Source organism: Megalops cyprinoides, chromosome 3 (assembly GCF_013368585.1).
Source record: "Megalops cyprinoides isolate fMegCyp1 chromosome 3, fMegCyp1.pri, whole genome shotgun sequence".
Lineage (NCBI taxonomy): Eukaryota > Metazoa > Chordata > Actinopteri > Elopiformes > Megalopidae > Megalops > Megalops cyprinoides.
Genome location: NC_050585.1, coordinates 20,262,303 through 20,284,471, shown reverse-complemented (window position 1 = coordinate 20,284,471; position 22,169 = coordinate 20,262,303). Strand labels below are relative to the sequence as shown.

The 22,169-nt window shown below is 40.4% G+C and overlaps 1 protein-coding gene across 3 annotated transcripts; it reads right to left on the bottom strand.

The window, feature by feature from the left end:
- Nucleotides 1–1,283: 1,283 nt before the first annotated feature.
- Nucleotides 1,284–21,409, bottom strand: LOC118775517 (beta-synuclein-like). 3 transcript variants are annotated; one of them, XM_036525472.1, is made up of 7 exons: nt 21,147–21,409; nt 20,857–20,935; nt 19,785–19,913; nt 11,857–11,886; nt 10,491–10,609; nt 8,879–8,968; nt 1,284–2,137 (listed from the first exon to the last, which is right to left on the bottom strand). In XM_036525472.1, exons 3-7 carry the CDS (start codon nt 19,903–19,905, stop codon nt 2,105–2,107), a joined length of 393 nt encoding a protein of 130 aa, XP_036381365.1. In that variant the 5' UTR covers nt 19,906–19,913; nt 20,857–20,935; nt 21,147–21,409; the 3' UTR covers nt 1,284–2,104. The 3 variants fall into 3 exon arrangements, with proteins under 3 accessions (XP_036381365.1, XP_036381364.1, XP_036381366.1); XM_036525471.1 differs by having other exon boundaries at nt 21,037–21,408; XM_036525473.1 differs by lacking the exons at nt 20,857–20,935; nt 21,147–21,409 and adding an exon at nt 20,162–20,255.
- Between the last annotated feature and the right edge of the window lie 760 nt (nt 21,410–22,169).

Genomic DNA, 22,169 nt, shown 5'->3' with positions numbered 1-22,169 from the left:
AGTGAAGAAGCACAAAATGACGCTTTGATTAATACGCATTGCATCAGTCAGGTAAGAGGTGATGCTTCTGCTGGCCATTTCTGAAATCAGATTAACCGTAATATTGCGCAGTGCAACAACACTGGTGGTGTTATTTACATTTATTGTGATAAATTTTGCAACTCAATTTTAAATGCGTTCTGGTGCAGTTGAGGAAACCAGGCGTGTTTGTAGAATAAATATCCTCTTAACAATGGCAGTAGCCTGCCCTGTGTACTGAAGTACAGCACTGTACGCAGTTAGCATTTACATTTTCACTATGGTAACTGAGGAAACTAGGTTCTGAAATTGGTGCACGCGGTCTGTCTGCAACACCATATAAAACATTGTTTTTCATAACACGAAATAAGATTCCTGCCTGGTTTTTCAGTTTATTAATACTGAGATATTACAGATCTTTTAAACAGCACGGTTTGCTTTTAAGTAAAAAAAAAAAAAGATAATAAAAAGATAATAAACACCAGCACCACCAGGACCTCTTGCTAAGACATGCCAGTTACTCTGAAAGGAAAGGGATTGACCTCAAGATCTGAGGCAAATATTCCAGTGGGAAAACAAATAGCACGCTATTTCTGCACAGGAGAAACGGCGGAAGGAATTACCCATTTCTCCTCGTTAGTTCAAGTGACTTTGAAGACGCTGTTATATCTTTTAAAGTTACCCCAGTACCGCTGAGGCATTCCTACCGGTAGTATCCGTCACGCCCTTGGCCGCAGACTGCGTAGTGGTCTTCAGCCCTTCTAAAGATTTCTTGATCGAGGCCATGGCTGGTGAGCGACCCCGCTGCAGTTCTGCGCAGGCATCAGGCACGAATGGCCCGTAATGCTAGTTTAATACCCTCCGCCCGAGTCGGCGCAGCAAAGCCAGCGCAAGCCAAACTGATTACGCATGCAGAACTATCAAAGGTCCGAGATTACCGTGGCATTTCAGATTTTAGCCGGTCTAGTGATGCCCCGCATTGTACATGCATACAGCAGCACTTTTTAAACCCTTTCTTAGTTTTCCTGCATGACCAGACATCCTGTGGAGAATCGGTGCGGTGTTTGTCATGTTTTTGGACTGTTTGGTACGTCTGATGTGAAGAGATTAGTTCACGACTAGTCGCTGGATGGTGCTTTCTATCGAGTATGGCAGTTTTGCTTTGGTAGAGCATTAGAGAGAGAGAGAGAGAGACAGACAGACAGAGAGAGAGAGAGAGAGAGAGAGAGATAGCACACACAAAGGAAAACACACAGAAGAGGACATTAAACAACTTTTTTTCTTCCTTTATTTGTTTATTTACAGAGAATTTGTTTGTCTCACTTGACACAGATTTTGAGAATTCCTGCATTTTTATAGCACATATTGAACTGACAGTCAATATTCTTTTAAGACACATTAAGACAAACCTTTTCATAATCAATATGTATACACATATACACACATATTATATATATTCAACCATATATTGGACTATTTCTGACAAATGCTAAACTGGAATGATTTCACCACCGACTGACTGTAAAGATACAATGTAGAAAACCCTAATACGTGAAGTATCAAATAAATAACTCATATCAGTAATAAATACATTTTTAAAATCAAACCCACGAACAGGCGTTGTACACAGCTACATAAGATTATTGTTCTCATATACGATTCTTTGAGGTTGTCTTTCCCACTTCTTATTGGAAGCTACAGGTAGTAAACATCTACACCAGCACACACTGCATCCACAGGCACATTTAATACAAAGAAGCAAATGACTAAGCACAGGTCTCATCTCAATGGGAGGGAAACAAAGAGACGAGGCCAGGCTTAAGAGGTATTCATCAATAACCACAATACACACTACAGAAAAAACATGACATTTACAATATACATATATATATAGTTATGGTTATTAAAAGTCTTCTTTTTCTGTCAGGAAGAACATATCCTTGGGCATTATTTTTATTTATTTATTTTTATTTTTACTTTTTTGCACCGGGGAGATTGTGAAGGGTTAAGGGGTTTGTCCTTTCATTATTAGAATACTTATTGTGCTGCTGCTGTTGGTCCGACAAAAACGTTGCGATAGATGGGTTTATGCTTCTGGTTCATAGTCCTGGTACTCCTCCTGTTGGAAGGGAAAAAAAACAGAGTATTTGGTTAGTAAAAGGCTTTTTTGGTTCTTGTGTAATTTCACAGTTTGGCATTTGCCTGAATATGTTCCCTCATATTAATATAATTCCTTTCAGAACCAAAAAAAGTGACTTGTACTATCAAAATCATCATCCATGCGTTTCATATCTCAGTCTGTTTGTGCTTATCTTCTTTTATTTTGCTTTGATGCACTGTCTCTAAAGGGGAGACTTAAAGGTAAGAAGAATTTTGGCATAACATGAAAGTATAACTGTTCATACCAGATGTTATTATGCAAGTGTAATAGCTTACACTACACAGCAGAGGGCAGTGTGCCCCTCTGAAAGCTGGTGAGCATACCTTCACTACTAGAATTGCTGCAGTTATGAGTTTTCAAATGTATTCTATAAAAAGCCCTTGTTTTTCAACAGCCAATGGAAGGCATGTGACTATGACATCACTGTTAGCCTGTATTCACTGCACGCTCGTTTGCTACCCACAATGCACCACACCACCTGCGTAATCAGTAACAGGCAGCTCCCAAAAGAACAATGGGGGAGGGAAAGAGGGATTGAGGAAAAGAGAGAGAGGAAAGGTGGAGATAACAGTAGAGGGAGAGTGAGAGGACAGTAATGTCTGTTCCCTTCATTCACCACCGACCGTCCCATCGTTCCTTTCCAGTTTTGCAGCTGATGGCAGCAGGTCAAGGCTTGGGTGGTGATTCACCTTTTACTGTGCTGACTGTTTCAGGCAGACTGTCAAACCATTCAATTTCTGAGAGGGGAAAATACATTTTCAATGTTTTAATGTTTCATGTCAGAAGGATGTGAATATTTATGCTGCAGTTTTTATGAGTGAGTATGTTTGAAAATGCAAACATTTAAACAGCATTAACACGAATATGTGACTAATCTCATTTTTATATAGCTTTTTTTTGCACAAACAAATGTCACTTTCTGTCACCAAAGTCGCAAAATTTCACCTCAGAAATTTGGCTGGCAAGACCTGGATGGTATCCATGTCCATGACTCAGCAGGAGACAAAACACATTCCAAAAAACGTCTCTCTGAAGGTCCACTAAGCAAGTAACCCTTCCAGTTTTACTGATGCAAATGAGAAATTCCGCCAGCAGCCAGGCTGAGGGCAGGCTTCCTTGCAAATGCAAAGAGTGGCTGTTCACTGAATATCCCTGTGCCTCAGCCTAAAGGTGTTATCCTCTCAATCGACATGTTTACACACCGTGTGCTTTACATTGGATTTTTAGTGATATTCGATATGCCAATAATTATATATATACATATAGATGCCACGTAATTTAAAAATGGTCTGTCTTATTTCCCATTGCATTCTCTCCTTATGGGGCAAGGATATTTATTTTGAATGAGCAGAGACACAATAAAGTTACAGAAAACGTTATTCGCTGTACAGTGTCGTTGTGTAAGTATACAAACACAAAAATTACGCCCACTGTTCGAGTCCCAAAGCAGGAACTAGGCGATCGCGGGTTGTCTTGTTTTATTTCCCATTGCCGTCTCTGCTTCCTGAGCCGCATTATTTAAATTTTTTTCTCACGCCCCCTCCAGAAGCAGAGAAAAGCTTAGCAGCACTCAGCTAGCATCCCCCCTGAGTGAGAAACCTAGCTAGGGTAGGGGGTCGGTTAAAACCATTAGGCCCTCTGTTCAAGTCCCAAAGCATGAGCTCAGCGATCGCGGGCTGTCTTGTTTCATTTCAAATCGCATTCTCTCCTTACAGAGCTGCATTTTTAAAAAATGGTCTCACACCCCTCCAGAAGCAGAGAAAAGCTTAGTAGCACACAACTAGCATCCTCCGAGAGTGAGAAGCTTAGCTATATATTTTACCCCTCCTTGCATCACTGGTGCTTTACAAGCATTGCAAATAGCAATTGTGTTATCTGTTTCGGATACTTCGAAAAACTTCCATACAGCTGACATGTTGAAGCTTGTTGCTGGTGCTCATAATAAACATTTAGCATCATCGCGTGCGCATAGTTAACATGTCACCTTGTCGGCCAGGCACATCGGCAGAAATTTTGATATCTGCCGATGCTGATAATTAACTTCTTAAGTTTTTATCGGCCGATACCGTTGTCGTGCCGATATCATCGTACATCCCTACTTTACATTGTGATTTTTGGTCTCTATGTCTCCAGCCTTAACCTTAGAAAGTACAGGTGTAGCATGTACATAACGTGCAACAGTTTTTGGATTTATATTACTAAACAGGGAAATCAACCCTTCTGGTGCCATGTCTACAAATGATGAGCAGTTGGATCTGTTTTTATGCCAGCACACACACACACACACACTTCTATGCAGCAGCCAATCTTGAGTCCTTCAAGGGCTTTTAAACTGCCTATTGCTTTTTTCCAACACCCTCCGGAGCAGTCTTGCTCAATCCTGCAGAGGATGGATTGACACTCGGTGACACATTGACCCTCTGTTGTCATCTGCCAAAACACAAGGTTTTAAAATTCATCTCCTGGTGATGCCGGGTTTTAGCTGTGACATCAGGGGATTTTTACAGGAAGTGTTCTGCATTCTAAAAAAGAGCTGCATGTCCTCTTCTGCATACAGAATGGAGTAGTGCACTCTTCAGTGTTAAAACAGTTTAACACATCTGATTACTAGCCTTTCTGCATGCTTAGCAGAGTGCGAGGCCACTTCAATATCGCCTTCAATGTGACATGATTCACAGTATATATCATTTAAAATGAAGTAAAATTGTTGCTTGCAGGGATGACAGGGACAGGGATTATCCTACATATGACAAGAAGCAGCACTAATGCATGATAAGGAGCAACATTACTGCACAGTAAGGAGCAACATTACTGCATGATAAAGAACAGGATTACTGCATGATAAGGAGCAACATTACTGCATGATAAGGAGCAAAGTTACTGCACAGTAAGGAGCAACATTACTGCATGATAAAGAACAAGATTACTGCACAATAAGGAGCAACATTACTGCATGATAAGGAGCAACATTACTGCATGATAAGGAGCAACATGACTGCACGATAAGGAGCAACATTACTGCATGATAAGGAGCAACATTACTGCACAGTAAGGAGCAACATTACTGCATGATAAAGAACAAGATTACTGCACAATAAGGAGCAACATTACTGCATGATAAGGAGCAACATTACTGCATGATAAGGAGCAACATGACTGCACGATAAGGAGCAACATTACTGCATGATAAGGAGCAACATTACTGCACAGTAAGGAGCAACATTACTGCATGATAAAGAACAGGATTACTGTACGATAAGGAGCAACATTACTGCACAGTAAGGAGCAACATTACTGCATGATAAAGAACAAGATTACTGCACAATAAGGAGCAACATTACTGCATGATAAGGAGCAACATTACTGCATGATAAGGAGCAACATTACTGCATGATAAGGAGCAACATGACTGCACGATAAGGAGCAACATTACTGCATGATAAGGAGCAACATTACTGCACAGTAAGGAGCAACATTACTGCATGATAAAGAACAAGATTACTGCACAATAAGGAGCAACATTACTGCATGATAAGGAGCAACATTACTGCATGATAAGGAGCAACATGACTGCACGATAAGGAGCAACATTACTGCATGATAAGGAGCAACATTACTGCACAGTAAGGAGCAACATTACTGCATGATAAAGAACAGGATTACTGTACGATAAGGAGCAACATTACTGCACAGTAAGGAGCAACATTACTGCATGATAAAGAACAAGATTACTGCACAATAAGGAGCAACATTACTGCATGATAAGGAGCAACATTACTGCATGATAAGGAGCAACATTACTGCACAATAAGGAGCAACATTACTGCACGATAAGGAGCAACATTACTGCACGATAAGGAGCAACATTACTGCATGATAAAGAACAGGATTACTGCACAATAAGGAGCAACATTACTGCACGATAAGGAGCAACATTACTGTACAATAAGGAGCAACATTACTGTATGATAAGGAGCAACATTACTGCACGATAAGGAGCAACATTACTGCATGATAAAGAACAGGATTACTGCACGATAAGGAGCAACATTACTGCATGATAAGGAGCAACATTACTGCACGATAAGGAGCAACATTACTGCACGATAAGGAGCAACGCAATATGCCATGCCATGTGGAGAGCTTTGCCATACTGTTCAGCTGTGACGTGCTCTGACACACGCTGGGCAGGTCTCTGTGAGCTTTGCTCTTAACACATGGTGTCACAGCATGCTGTGTTCAATCTTGGATCAGAACCAGATGTCTCATTTCCATTGCCCACCCCTTCATTTCGTCAACCATTAGCAAGACGGAAATGGCACACTATTAACCCTTTAACTGAAGTCTCTGAATTCTGTGATCATGGGGGAGGGGTGGACTAAAATAGTCAATATTCCAAAACAATACATACAGATACACACACAAAAAATTGGGCTGGAAATTTGGAGTGTTATTTGTTGTATCTAGTGATCAGATGAGAAAAACAGATGAGCAAAACAAATTATTCTCACGGCCAAACTGCACATCAGTATAATACACAAACACTTCTGGTATGCCAGTTTAGAATATGCATTATTTTTTCTGTTCACAAATATGCTTGCCAAATAGGCAGAAAAGCCATTCACGCATGTTAGCCATTACATGCAGCATTTGGGGACTTGATAACATTAGGATGTAACACAGGCCAATTACAAGTAAACACAGAGCTTTTTTATTCTGCTGTTGGCAAACAGGCCAGCAAATAGTTGATTAACAAGACTGGCAATTTGCCGGCTATGAAAAAAGGCTCACAGAGTGTTAATCAGTAAAACAGTTTTGCATACAAAAAAAGACAGAGTCCATGACCGCTCTGGAGCATTGAATATGTAAGAATCTTAAACACAAACATCTTCTGCAAGCTGTATCATTGCTATTAACTTCTGTTTCTGCCTCCTTATTGCAAAAGATGAAGAAAAAGATGTATGCAAGCCTTTATTTCAAAAGGTCATGATAATTGCAATGTCCTACTGTCTGGCAGTGAAAAACTGGACTTCGTTCCGCTCTCCAATTAGTATAGAATTCTCTTAAAACTGTTGCAAGTTTTAACTAAAAGAAAAAGATTTTAGCAAACTACCAAGGCATCAAGCTCTCTGTCACAGGAAGCAGGCTTTATTTTTCACAAGAAGAATAGAACATGAGGGATTCTATTCATGTCTCCATGACTCCAACTTATTTCTTTAAGGGTAGCCAACCAAGGCTGCGTACAATAGAAATAGTCTAGCTTAATAAATTGCTGTGATTGACACTGAGCTCTTGAAAAAGATAGAAATGTAATTGAAAAAACATAGCCTACTAATTATATTCTTCCTTACCAATTGAATCAATTTGTGATATTTTTCAAATGAAATAAATTCAATAATTTGAATGGCTTTATAATGACTTTGCCATGAGTTGGAAATACAGTTGGCAAAACAAACTGAAAGCCTCACACACTATTTATGGAAGATGTCTGCAGCTGGCTGTCCACTGACTCTCATTGCTGCTGGTTATGGCTTATCCTGCCTTGCAGCTGATTAATTATACTCAAGGGCAGACTACATTTCCCAGGGTTCAGCACAGTATGAACAACAAGAGATGATGCTGAAGATGTCCTCTCTGCTAAAAAAAGACTTAATATTCTACATTACAGATGTAAATACATTATGTAAATTCAGTGATGGCATAATTAGTGAACTAATTATCCTAGATCTAAATTTCCTGCTGTTTTTCCCATGGGTATTTAGGAAATGTTCTCATGTGTTGCACCTGGCTTGCTGATAGTCACAGAAAACAACATAAACAGCTATTTTAATTCCATTTGTGCATTCCTTTGCAGCTATTCTCTGCCTTGTTTATAGTTGCATATATCCAGGTGCACTTCAGTGTCACTGTGCTAAAAATGCCATTTCCATTTACAGCCAGGTCCTGTGAGGTGTAGTGAGTGAAACAGCTAGCTAAATGTGAATGAATATTAACAAAAATGGTAAAAAGAGAACTCCGGGTGACCTATTATTATTGTCTAAATGATACAGGATCTTAAAATCTGTCACGTTGTACCATTTTTCAACTAGCTAGCTGCTAGTAAATGACCAAGTGTCTGCCAGTTTCATGGATTGCTAGCCATAACTAATGGCAGCCAGGTAAAATGTTGATACACACTTTATTTTGTAGATGGACCCCTTGTTCACTGGGGGCCATCCACAAACTGGCCAATGTACGTAATGTACATGGCCCACTGTGTCCCTACACTCTGTTTTAATGACCATGCTAAATTAACTTCAGGCCATACAGCTTTCAATATGCCATGATGAGGGGTGGTAAGGCTGAGCAAGCTCCCTGTTCTTCTTTATAACAGGGTGTGGAGAAAACCCCGGTCCTGGGTTGGATGGAGCTCTTACTCATGTAAGTGAACCAACTGTCACACTGAATACATGCAAGTGATTCACTCTGAATGGTGACATGCTGAGTGCCTCAAGTACGGGGTCACCTGTACTTATTTAGTGCTATTACGGACCTGTATGCTGGGATTAAGAGCTTGGATGGAACAACAACCAGCGCATTGTGCGATGAGAGTTGCCAACCCCTGGTCCGCAACCTGCAGCATAACCAGCTGTGGGCCTGGATCAGGTAACAGCACAGAAAAGGTGTGCTTTCTCTCGAGAGTGCTGTGCTCGCTCTTACCTGTGGAGCCTCCTCATACCCCTCTCCTTCAGGCTGCAGCAGGGCTTCTCCCATTGGCTCCTCAACGGGTTCCTGGCCAAGCTCCTCAGGCTGTGGGGATGACACAGACAGGCAGAAAGGTCACAATAATAATAACAACAGCAATAACTGATTATTACACTTTGAATTTCCCCAGAATATCTGAATGCCCATTTTTATGTACATGGGGTTTTCATGTCGCTTTTTATCTATTTACTGTTTTAACAGGGGGATGTTTGGGAGGTATAAAAGGCATAATTTGTCCCAGCCACCATTGGCCTTCTAAATAACTCAATGTGATTTTTATGTTGTAGTCACCATCCTTTACCCAGTGGGATTTTTTATGTTGTTTTTTATTTTGTGTTTTTTGTTTATTTATTTATTATTGTTGTTTGTCTGATGTTGTCTGGATACTGCTGGCTGTACAAAAAATTGTCCCTCAGGGATAATAAAGATATCCTAATAACAAATAGTTTTTCCCAGTTTATTGTGAGAGTAGTTTTCAGTCCATTGCCTCACCTGTTTCCAGAAAGAAAGATTCACAAATACTGTTCTTACTGGTTGCAAAGACAGTACAGTATGTTTCTGAGTATTGTAATTTTCCTTGTGTCCTAACAAGTCATTTTTAATGTAACCATCAGCAGCTGAAACAAAATCGGCCATTTCGTCCAATGAGGGCCCAGCTGTGGAATGTCAGAATGGCCAAGCCTGCGTGTGGTCACGTGACCAAAGGAGCAGCCCCAATTCCCTTCACAGTGAGCTGACCAGCTGCTTCCAGTTCCAGCCTCATGCATGGAATTAGTGCCTGCCAACACAGTATATTTCTCCCACGATAGACCTAATGATGATGTACACATAGCTAGCTAGCATAATATCAAAAAAATCTACCATCCCACATGAAAATTAAATTTATGAACATGTATTGATAAGTGAAAGAATATATTGAAAATACTATTAAAGCCCCTGCAGCGTGCTGTGTTTCCATGCCAATGTCCGCAGATGCCCATCCAGGCGTCTGCGTGCTCCGAGAGCTCTTCAGTGCTGTGAGAGCAGCACTGGTCATCGTCAGACAAATCCAACATGAAACTGATGGTGATGAATGACAAGTGCCCAGAAAGACAACTGATTTTACTGTGACAGGGTCCATAGATGCAGCAGAGAAGCTCAGGAGACACAGAGGCAGCAGGCCAGGGAACTGAGCAGCACAGTTCCTTTCGTGTGCATTTCCTAAACTCTCATTTGATGCTTTTTTATTCATAGAGATTTCGTTGGCTGGAGACAAAGGGAAGGATCCTGGAAGAGTGGAGCAGCTTCTGATGGCATTTAGATCACAGGAGGATCGCAGGAAATATGATTCGAAGTTGTCCTATGCCAGTTCATAGTTTTTTCTCCCTCAGAAATAAACACACTGATACACGTGTATTGCATTCAAGTCTCAGTGATGCAGAGGCACTGTTTAACCAATTATCGTTTTCAATAACGGCCTGGCCAAAACACTAAGGCAGCAGAAAACAGGTATATAAAAGTACCCAGCAGTCATCAACAAGCAGAAATAACTGGGATAAAAGGATGAGGCTAGGCAGGTAGCACGTACCTTCATGTCCTCTGGGAACTCATCTTTCTTCACCAGGCCAGTTGCCGCAGCTATGTTCCCAGCCCCAGACATGACAGCGCCACCTAGCTGCGAGGCTTGCTCCTTTGTTTTTTCAGCCACTGTGAAAGCAAAGAGAAATAGCTCTTAATTTCCTCACACGTGAAACCTCAGCAAATAGGCTTCTGTAATTACAAAGGAACTTGTGCAGTCACACACAGATGTGGTTTCCTAAAATCTAATTCCATCTGCCACCTGCCAACAGTTTGCTCTGTCATAGAGAGAAACCCATGACCCAGTGACTCTATTATCCTGCCAAATCTCATCTTGACTAAAGCACGTTGGACCATTCCTCCACGCTGCATCCAAGTGATGTCTATCTTGGAATATGGTTCCATAACTTTTGAGTCCATCTCTAATTTCACCAGTGACTGCACACAAACCTTGAACTTTCTGATTGTGAAAATTGAGTAAAATGCATTCCTCCAGACTGGCCCCCAGCAGCATAAGCTCCGATACACACAGGAAAGGCAAGAAGTACTTCCAGGTTGATTTATTCAGTAACCACAAACTTTTAAATATGTATAGATTACCTGGCACAGATATAAAGATGCATGATAGAATATTCTGTCTGTTTGGCAGAGCCATCTTGGCAACTGCACATTCTTCATGCTAGGTTGCATTCAATTTTTCTCTTTTTTGGCAATATGATTGTATTTCAGCATGGGTCCTGACCACAGATTGCATGATAACTGTTCTCTGAATTAAAGGCTTTGCTAGATATCTAGTCACTAAATAACCTGTGATGCAAAAAGTCTTCCATGATCCAAATGTTGTCATAACTTGTCTTTGAGCACTTTTTTTCATCTCAATACATTTTTATATGAGGTATTCAGAAGCACTGTGATTATGTCAACCTGCATTGTGGCTTTTGCTTTAAACAGACATTTTCCATAAGAGTTCTGCCTTACTTTCTTTCATTAATATCTTGTGAATCTGTTATAAACTAAAGGTTGGACTTTGAAAGAACAGACTTTCATTTAGATGTGGGCAATTGTCCATGCCTTTTCAAGGACAGTAAGGGAATAGCCTGACCTAATAAATCCTCCATGACCTTCCAAAACCATAATATTATAGACTTCACTATCACTGACGCATCGTAAAATGTTCATGCATTTTGTCCTTTCAATAGATATCTTTTTCATATCATAATTTATGTGTGGTCACCTTGTGAATTATGAATAAGTAAGGATAAGTATAAAATACTGGAGCCACATTTTTGAAAAATGGGGAAGTAGGTCACAAAGCCATCATGTATAAAGGAGATGCACATGATGGCATTCTAACAACGTTGAACTCACAAACATACCAGTTGCAACGCTGTCTTTGGTCTTGCTACCTGAAAAGAAGAGAAACGTAGGTTAATTCCTTATAAAAATAAAGAGCTGTCAATCTGAAGCACAAGCAATATCACAATGCAAAGTCATCTAGGCAGTTTCTGGATAGACACTGATAAGAATTTCTTAAATTAAGTATGGCTATGACTTAGTGAACACTATCTGAGGTGTTTTGTTGCAAATTCAATAATATGTTTCAGTTAAATTTTTTACCTCAGGGAGAGATTATCTGAATCAGATGGCACTTTCCAAACATACAAAACTTTGCAGCTTCTCTGTGGCCAAGACCGGGCATCCATATTCAAAGACAATAATAATAACGCTGAAATGCTTTCCCTTCACGATCAAACAGGTACTTCTCTTGTGTACATTTATTTCCTGTCGCATATATTCTCACTTTGTTCATCTGATGAAACCCAGCTGGGTAGCACTGCCTTTCAATGCCTGGAAAGACGGAAAAACCTTGACATCTAATCTGGTGTGTCAGAGCGTTAATCAAACCAGCGGCGTAATCTACTTATGGGCAAGATACCCAGACCTCTGTGCTCCGAGGCCGCAGGGTTATAGCTCTGTGGCCTGTGATTTACTGTAAGCTCCTCTTTCTGTTATGCAGTTGGACTAATGTGCTTCAGCAGCCCAGCTTCAGCAGCGTGATAAACAACATGTGCTAAATCATGAAGCAAGCTTAATGAAGGAAGCTTTCCCAGTCCCACTGTGCCAGGGCCCCTGGGAGGAGATGCATCTTCAGACATCAGAGCAGCAGTGCAAAGCAGCATCTCCTTTTTTCATCAATTATGTCTTTGGCTTCCTTTATGAGATGCAAACAGAGCTAAGCTCAATTCGTCCTTTTAAAAGAGACAAGAAAAAACTATGGTATGTTTGGGATGAACTGAACTGAGAATTAGGACCAGCACAGCCTGGGTAATTTTAGAAATATGATGTTCTGATCATTCATTCTCGCTGCTCTTAACACCTGAGCAGAAGTCAGTTAGGCAGTACCCCCAGGATGCAACAGATCAATTGAAGGGATAATGTCTGTGAGTTTGAATTTAGGCCAGACTAGGCCCGCAAGAGGACACTGGAGATTATGAAGACAAATTACTCTCCCATCCCTAGCACCCACTCATCGCTTTAGTGCTTCAAAATAATAAAATACCCTAATAGATTTTTTTTCCTCATTGTCTGCTGTGGAGGAGAGGCTGTTCCAAAAACGCTATGAGAGCAGAGATTAAATACTGCCCAGTGTTACGCCTATAAACATAAGGACAAGAGATAAATATGAATGTAAAAGACCAAAAACTTTACTGCATAACTTACCTTACAAACAGTGTACATAATCAATAATATATCATGAAAACAGGTAATCCCCCATCCCTGTGAGATTGACAGTGCCACTGCAACTGATATTCAAAAGGATGTCCTGTGGATTTCTGCAAGCTTTTCACTGCACAGAGGACACCCTATCCTGGCAGTAGGAGGCCAGTCATGCCTCACCACTGCAGTCACCTTGTTGACACAAGACAAAGGCCAACCTTGATGTAGCCAGAGGTGTAGGTCACAGCACTAGAACAAGAGCTACACCACTCAGAAGGCAAATTTACCTTTAAGTAGGTACACACAACCTATTGGGCCACACCCACTCTCAGCACTGCCCCCACCTACCATTAAGGTACAGCACAAACAAGCACAACTTCAGAGGGACAGAACTGCGGCAGGTCCTTACTTTTCAGGACTGAATGCGATTTCAGGCACAACTTTCATGATGTGTTTTACCTTGAAGAAACAAGGAGACAGGTTCCAGCCAAATCATATGTTCCACATAATCTCTCCACAAACATGTGGCCGTTCGGATGTAAATCATGATTCTGGCACCTCCAATAACACATAAAGGTTTTCTTAATGTGTTGGTTGGATCTACAGTGAAACTTTCCACCTTATCACAGGGTCATGCCAAAAAGGAGGAGCAGAGTGTTGACTCAGATTTGCAGAGTATTAGACCACTTGGGAATCAACTCTGAGGAGGAAAAGTCATTATCACCACCTCTCCGGCATGGCACCTAACTGGAAATGCCAAGGTGCTGGAGGCCCATATCCTCTGCCACAGACACTAACCATGGTAACAAGTCCCCAGGGAGGCATGCAGGAGCTGATACCATAACAGCTTGGTCAAACTGTCATATTCTCCATTTCTCCCCAGGCTCTGTAGGTTAAGCAGTAATTGGACACAATGGTATTCACAAGAACTATGCATCCTTCCCCAAAACAGCATATTAATGGTGTGCAGGCTGTCTTTTGAGTTATAATTAGAACTGTTTTTGACAGTCACTGTTTTCCCTTCCTTGGCTGCTGAGTGAGGCCAAGATAAACTATTAGGCCTACAATTTTGATAGACTAGGACTTGTTCATTCATAGGTGCCATGTATATAAATATCAAAGCACCTTTGAGAAAGCTTTGACTGACTTTATTGGCCATATTGTCTTACTTGCAAGCTAATTAACAAACTTGATAAAGGGTTTCCCAAGTGTCCTGCATGAAACTTTAAAGCAAACAATTCAGTTGAACAGTTTTGCATGTTTAAAAAAACTGAAAATGTGAGTACACAATACGAGTACAAGTCTACAATATCTGGCACAACATCCACAATATCTATACACCAAGTTTTAGACAATATTCCCAATGGAGACTGAGAGTCACTCATTTGCATTGCACCAAAGATGTCACTGTCTGAGCGCAAAATTACTATACCATTATAAATTATTACTTTAAAATACAGAGAGGTATTTTGTATCTCTTACAGTAAAATTTTGGTCATCTAATTGATATGGATACTTGTTACATTGTGCCTTTCTATTCAGTTTGGAGTGCAGCATAGCTTAGAGAGCTTAAATCAAAGTTGAGGTTCTCAGGAACATTGGCCTCAGGGTTGGATTCACAAAGTGGGACAAAGAGTTCAGTCTCTGAGGCAGCTGAACAAGTGCAGACTCTCAGGATATAAATATATGAAGGACAGGATAGAGAGCAGTCTGTCAGGAGGCCAAATTATTCAAGAATCGTTTCTAAAGCAAACAATCTCAATAATGCTAGCAACCTAACTGTTGGATGCATTCCATTTGTGCAAACTGCTATCTAGCTAGGTGGTTACAATATGAGTGAATCTTTTCTTCAGATATCAAAAACACACATCTATTCATTTCCGCTCCCTGGAAGATGGAATATTTATGACATACTGAGCTATGCATTTCATGTTCTATAACTTTAGCAAAACTGTTAACCATTTTATTGTTCAGTTATATAAAATAGCACTAACAATTTTTAGACAATTATCATAAATGGCTTGAGATATAAATGGGTATTGCTGTATAGAAAATATACTGGACAGTGTTATTGTGTGTGTGTGGTCGTGTGTGTGTGTGTGTGTGTGTTCTGCTCTTTAAACTCTGTTCTATACACCTTTGAAATACTTAATATTGGGATAATAAGAAACTTTGTAAGTCGAAGGATGTAGTGATCATATGTAATATGAAGTTAGCTCTTCTGAGACAGTGGAACTTGACATGCCAGATAGTGTTCATGGATACACACATCTGTGTACCTTCAGGTGAAGTTGTTAAGCAAGCACTTAGATCAGGACCTTGAGGTATGGATTATGACACATAAACAATTCTGAAGTCCTGCCAAATGAGTTAACTGAACCATTGCCAAAGGGAACAGAGGCACACCTGCCAAATAAGCTCTCTGGGTCATCCTCTACAACAGACCAGAGAGGCATTTGAGTTTATTATATCACATTAAATTAGGAAAACTAAAACATGTAATGTAATTCTGAAAATAAGCAGGCATGCATTTCAGACGTCCTCATGTTACCATGAAAACAACAATACAAAGGAAAACTGTATTCCTGTCAAAACTACAGACAAGAGTACTTATTAAACTCACATGCTCACACGTTTCTGTCAAAATGCCAGAATAAACTAGCAATCTTGATGCCACTCAGTGCCAATGTTTCACAATAGAATGCATGTGGAAACTGTTCTCCTCATGTGTCACGATACCAAATAATTCTCACTCAATTCACAGATGACATATTCAAAACGTAACAACAGTAACTGAAGCAGTGTCACAGCAGCAGTAAACAAACTGACGGGTACAGTACTAAAATAACATACAAAAAAGTATTTTCTACTATAAAAAACACTAAAAATAAGGGGCATTACAACTTCAAAGAAAAAATATATATGCACACCTGCAGATTGTTGCAACATCCTATGCCTGCATTACTGAAGCAAAATCAAAACATTTTGATCATAGCCTCTATTACTGTTTTCTCCTCTGGAAATCTAAAAAACTAGCTGATTCACTTGAGGCTGCACACACAAGGTAACACCATTTTGGAATGTCATTTAAATGAAGGTTAGTGTGAAAACGTTCTTCTTTGATGAATGTAATGGAGTCTCACAGCGTCTTGAACGTTCATACTGCCATCTACTGTGCTGGAGGGTGGATCAGAAAAAACAGATCAAACCTTACCCCCACCTAGGAATAGTACAGAATTCATGGCGCCCACTCGTATATTTCGCTGTGACCCTGTTCATACTAAAGTGAAATATATAACAATCTCTGCAAAACCTAACCAGGAGATAATTTTCTGGAGGCCCATGAACTAACTCTGCAGGAAATGCTCTTTCAGGCACCATATACACCTACTCCCGCACCCCTCACCTCTGTATTTCAAAATGTCTGCCACATGGCTACAGCCACTACACTAATGAGGGCTGGCCACCATTTTTTGTGAGTACGTTAAAATATGAGTGTTGTCCTCAGCAGTGCCTCTTTGATTGGTTGAACGGACAGTCAGTTTAAATCATCTATGTTGTCCAACCTACATCATCATGTTATTGGTTGACTGAGAGACATGTAGGCTATAACAGAAATGGGTGCTGAGGCCAGCAGATATTTAAGCTTTTCAGGACAAACTGTCCTATTCCATGCCTTTCCGATACATGCCATAGAGTAAGTCTGAACTAAAGGAGGTTATGGAGGAGGCGGTTGGTGATCCATGTGATTATGGAATACATGTTCTGATGCAGAATTGGGGGATGGGATTGCCGGATGAGCTACACAAATCAAGTGTGAGCCTTGTTTCTGCTTATGTGAACTCCAGAGAGGAAAATGAGCGAGAAGACTCTGTACTACTGTGGGGACCACTTTAGGAGTTGCCAACAGCAAAAGTACAGCAGTTTAAAAGACACTGTTGAACTACATATTGTTACTATTTTTGCAAATCAAAATTAATGATGTTTTTGCACAAATTCAGATCACGAATGACCCAGACAATGCTGAAATATGCAGACTGTGGTTTGCAGTCCTACACAAAGGAAGCTCTTGAGTTGGTATTGCCCAGGTCAGTGTTTTCAGAATATCCAGTTTGATCTCCTCATTGGATGTCTTGGAAGTAGAAAGACATGGGTACTCATTGTTCGGGGCAAAGCCAGCTATCAGAGATCTAACTGGCTTGGTCATGAATCAACTCAGTATCTGATTCTACTGCCAAGGTATCTCATAAATATTCACCTTGTTCAGTGTCAGGAGTTGGGTTAATCAATTGGAGTCCAGGGAAACAGACATTGTGAAAATACAGTGCCAATGTTTCGTACCTTGGTGAACACCATACACTCAAAGATGCAGTGAACCAGGTGTGACCAAACAAAGAAAGAAAAGAAAAGGCATAATGTCTTCTGTACTGCATATTTACTTACACTCTTATTCCTGGCCACAGTGAACAAGAGCATCTAAAAATCTTGCTCGGATACAGAGGTTAAAGAAAAATGGGTTAAGACTGCAGAAATAGAAATGCAATTTATCCTGTCAGAAAAAATGTTCCGTTACTGTGCAATGTTAATAACATCAAAAGGATAGTGATTTTTTTGTTTGGCAACTCTGCTTTTTCACTTTACAACAGTGTCTACAAAAAGTAAGTCATAGAAAATAATTATTTCTTCATATTTATATTTCAGTGTAGATGGTATAAAAAGGCCAATGGTCCATTAACACACCGGAATGTAATATCTCATCACAGAATTTAAGGGATTCATTTTACTTCTATATCGGTTTAACCAAGTGACGCATCGTAAGTTCAGGAATGGAAAGCACCAATGATCATTAAATTCAGTTGGGCAGATAAGAAACCAAGGCTTAGTTTGGCAGTTTTGCAATGGCCAAAAGAACACGGAGGCCCTGCACTTCCTAATTTTAAGCTCTATTATTGGGCATTCCAACTTAGTTCTCAGCAAGTTTGGTTAGATACGAGCTCTCTGGTATCTTGGAGAAAAATCAAGGCTTCTATGACCCACCCCCATGGTTTACAAGATTTACCATTCACTATCCATAAAATGAAGAACTTTACTTAGAAATCTGGCCCTATCACAACTCACTCCCTCACAGTGTGGAAATCAGTGGAAAATTTTTGGGAATATCAACCCCCCTTCATGCCTCTTCACCCATTTGGAACAATCCATTTTGACTATCTGGTAGTCAACCTTTCACCTGCTCAGCTTGGTCTTCTAGGGGTGTTTTTACTCTTCAGGGTTTGTTTTGCACAACAGGCTTGCGCAGCTTCCAGGACATAAAGGGAGCCTTCTCTCTCCCGAGCACGACCCACTTCTTGTACTTACAGTTTCACTCAGCTATTCGTGGTAGTAAATTTGGCCTGGATACAGGTTGAGTCACTCACCCATTAGTGGACTGGTTCTTAGTAAACAAAGGATTGGTATCACATTTATATAATCACTTTGTTAGACCCAGGTTGGGACCACTGACGTTCTCTGCAATCTGGGACAGAGAGCTAGGTGTGTATAAGGAAGCTCCTGATTGGAGGAGAGTTTGGGCTTACTCTTTTTCATCATCAAAGAATTTGGTGCATCAACTTATTCGTTTTAAACTTACACACAGGGCTTATCTTACACCCGAAGAAGGTTTCTCATGGGGTTAATTGCAGATCCCTTTTGCAAGAGCAATTGGAACAACACTTCCATGTTTTGGGAATGCCCAAATGTAATGACATTCTGGGAGGAGGTGGCTAACACAATATCAGGGATCTTGCAAACCAAAATTCTCCCCTCCCCTGCTGTGTTCCTACTGAATGATGTCAGTTTAGGCTTGTCTGTCCCACATTGCAAATTCTTGTTAGGGGCCCTCACAGCTGAAAAAAAAATCCATCTTACAATCCTGGTTATCACCAGAACGTCCATTGTATAGGTCAAGGTTATCCAATCTGAATTCAGTTATTATTATGGAGAGATCTACCACCAAGTTACACAGGGCCAAACCCAGAACTATTGAGCACTGGAATATGATTTTAGAATTTATAAGAGATCTGTGAGGTAGTCAGGAGTGTGATGAAAACAATACAATCGGTATATCAATATGAGCTAATGTAAGTGTGTGCATTATTTGTAAATATTATAGACTAAAGACTATTATGTAATATAGACTATTACAGACAAAGGAATGGAAAGCACACAAGATTCCACGCCAAAATGAACAGGTGGAATTAAAGGCAATACTCCTTTGCCCTCGATATTGTGGAACAGCGACATTATTTTATTAACTACAGCAAAAGTTACACAGATCATGGGTTTACTGCATCAAAACGAACAATTACCATTTCCCTCCTTCCATGCGAATTAAAATTAAATAGGCTACGACTCGTTTCAGCAAAGCGTATCCCGTGCATTTGGGAAAAGATGTTGAGGGGAGGGGACACAGAGTACTATCAACAAACCAATGATATCAACGGGCCCCCTACGTTCAGTGGGTCTTGGTAATACATCGGTCGGTAAGGACATTTTTCATGCAAACGTCTATGATTAGTATGGAAATTAAATTAGAAGCCTTTCTTACCAACAAACATGACCCCCTCCTTGGTCTTCTCTGCCGCTACAGCCACCCCCTCCTTCGTCTTTTCCGCGGCTGCAGCCATCCCCTCTTTTGCCTTCGACAATCCCTTCATTAAAACATCCATCTTGGCTCCTGCAGAAAGGACATCGAATGAATGAACGCGACGGCACATTGACTTTGAATAAAACATTTATCCTACTTGGTATTGAAGCAGGAGGAAATATGTGTCCCGTAAAATATCTGATATTTAAAAAATGAATGCAATTTTTTTAAAACGCGATGTGTCCGACTGCCACGTAGGCTAGCTATCTAGGTGTCTTGCCTCCTGACCAACTCATAAAATTTCTCTTCATCGCCATTTAATATTAAACTTTACTCACGCTCAAAGCAACTGGAGCCAAACACTGTTCTTGTGAAGCCTACAGGTGAATCACAAACTAGATGTGAAGAAAAAAAAATCAACGATACTCAGGGGCAGGTATCTTATAAACTGGTTAATTGTAACCCGTGTGCGCTCCTTATTACTACGAGCAAGTAGTCACGAACTAAGGATGCGCTGCAGCCCAGCCGTAAGGATAATACAATTGTATTCGAATGTAGAAATCGCATTTACGTATGCTTGCAGGCCCACCTCTGATAATTATTAATATGAATTATTCTGTGGTGGTATTCAAGGGTATGGACGGGCAGCGACATCGTGGGTAAATTTAAACCTACCATTAACCACCAAGTCAAGGTATATTTTCAAGCACATGGCTTCCATTTTAAAAATGACAACTGCCCACACACCGTGTTAATTTGTTTTAACAGCTCAATTAACAAAATATTTTTTTTTTAAATCCAAAGGAATTAATATAACACAATTCTCATGGCACTCCCTAGGGAAAAATAATAAATGCATCAAAGCTGCATCCATTTTTTAAAAAAAATTCCAAATAATACCCGCAGCACTACACATTTTTATTGCTCCATATAGAGACAGGTTATAGGGTACTATTTCACAACCTATAATATGACCTGTGTAGGTAAAACCACAGTTAGGATTTCGTATCTTAATGACTGCAAAAAGACGTACCTTTCAAGAAACGGTGAGGTTGCTATGCCTTATCTTCAATCAACTGGATTCCTGTCGATTTAATCAGGCTACGATATCGCTGTATAGAGTAAAATCAGAATACGTTCATTTAGCGGGCCTTCCTCCTCACGTTGTTAACCAATAGCTGGCGACTGTTCGCGGTTGAGCTAAATCACACACCTCTTAACATTGCCCTACCGAAGATGTCAGTTCGTGCGGAGTGGCACCGTCTGGTTGTGCCTGGTTAATATTGCAATGAGCTACCCCCCTTCAGCGCGAGTAACCTATACCTTGCAACAATGCGGATTTCATCCGTACAGATCCTGCAATCAGATATCGACGCTAGGGTCCATGTCATCGCCACCCTTCTTACGTAAGGGCGGGGGACGATGACGGATGCGCCGAATGGCGTGCCAGGATTTTAATTTAACAGAAAATGGAGAATTCCCCTGCTCGGTATTTTCTCATGTAACGTTAGGGTATCCGTTCGGTGTAGTCTGCTGCAATATGCGCTACCAGTGCATGTGTTCTTCATCACCATGATCATCACTAATTTCCACACAAGCAGCATATATTTTTAATAAGCATTAATTATTCGTAGCTGGTCGAATTGACGTAATACGTTTCTTGATATAACATGACTTGTTATATGTATTTAATTACGTACTCTAATTATAATAGCGTATACTGCATATCCTTTCATATTTCATTAAAATGGAGACAAATAAGAGTAGCCTCGTTTCAGAAAGACGTGAACTGATTGGTTATCTCTGGAAACGGTTTCAAAAGCACACCTAGAAATGGAATCATCCTCACACGTTTGTCTCAATGCGGTCACTGTGTTACAATGTGCGTGAGTGTAATATTTTAAAGGCTAACCATGGCTTAAGTGGCTTCCAATACCATGAAAGCATGTACAGAAATAAATGATGATCTATGGTTCAAAAGTAGAGCTGGGAAGATGGGTATAGTGAAGAGATGAAGGACTAGAAATGTTCCCTTTGCATACAGCAATGTCAGGGCAGTTTTAAGTAGCAATCACTCTGAGCTGATAACAAATGTCTGAAAATGCCATAGCTTATGAACTGAAATGTTGTGGGCAAACCATGAGGCACTTACGCACAATGTTGTACTGGCTATTTTAATACACATGCTTTGATTGATCTCCCCTCCACAAGAGCTGGATCACTGGTACTTAAACCTAGGGCCTTCTGCTTTTAAAGCAAATGACAACCACTTCATCATGGAGCTATGCACTGGCCTCTTAAATGATACTGAGTTTTTATGTGTATGTCTAATTCTCAAATTTATAT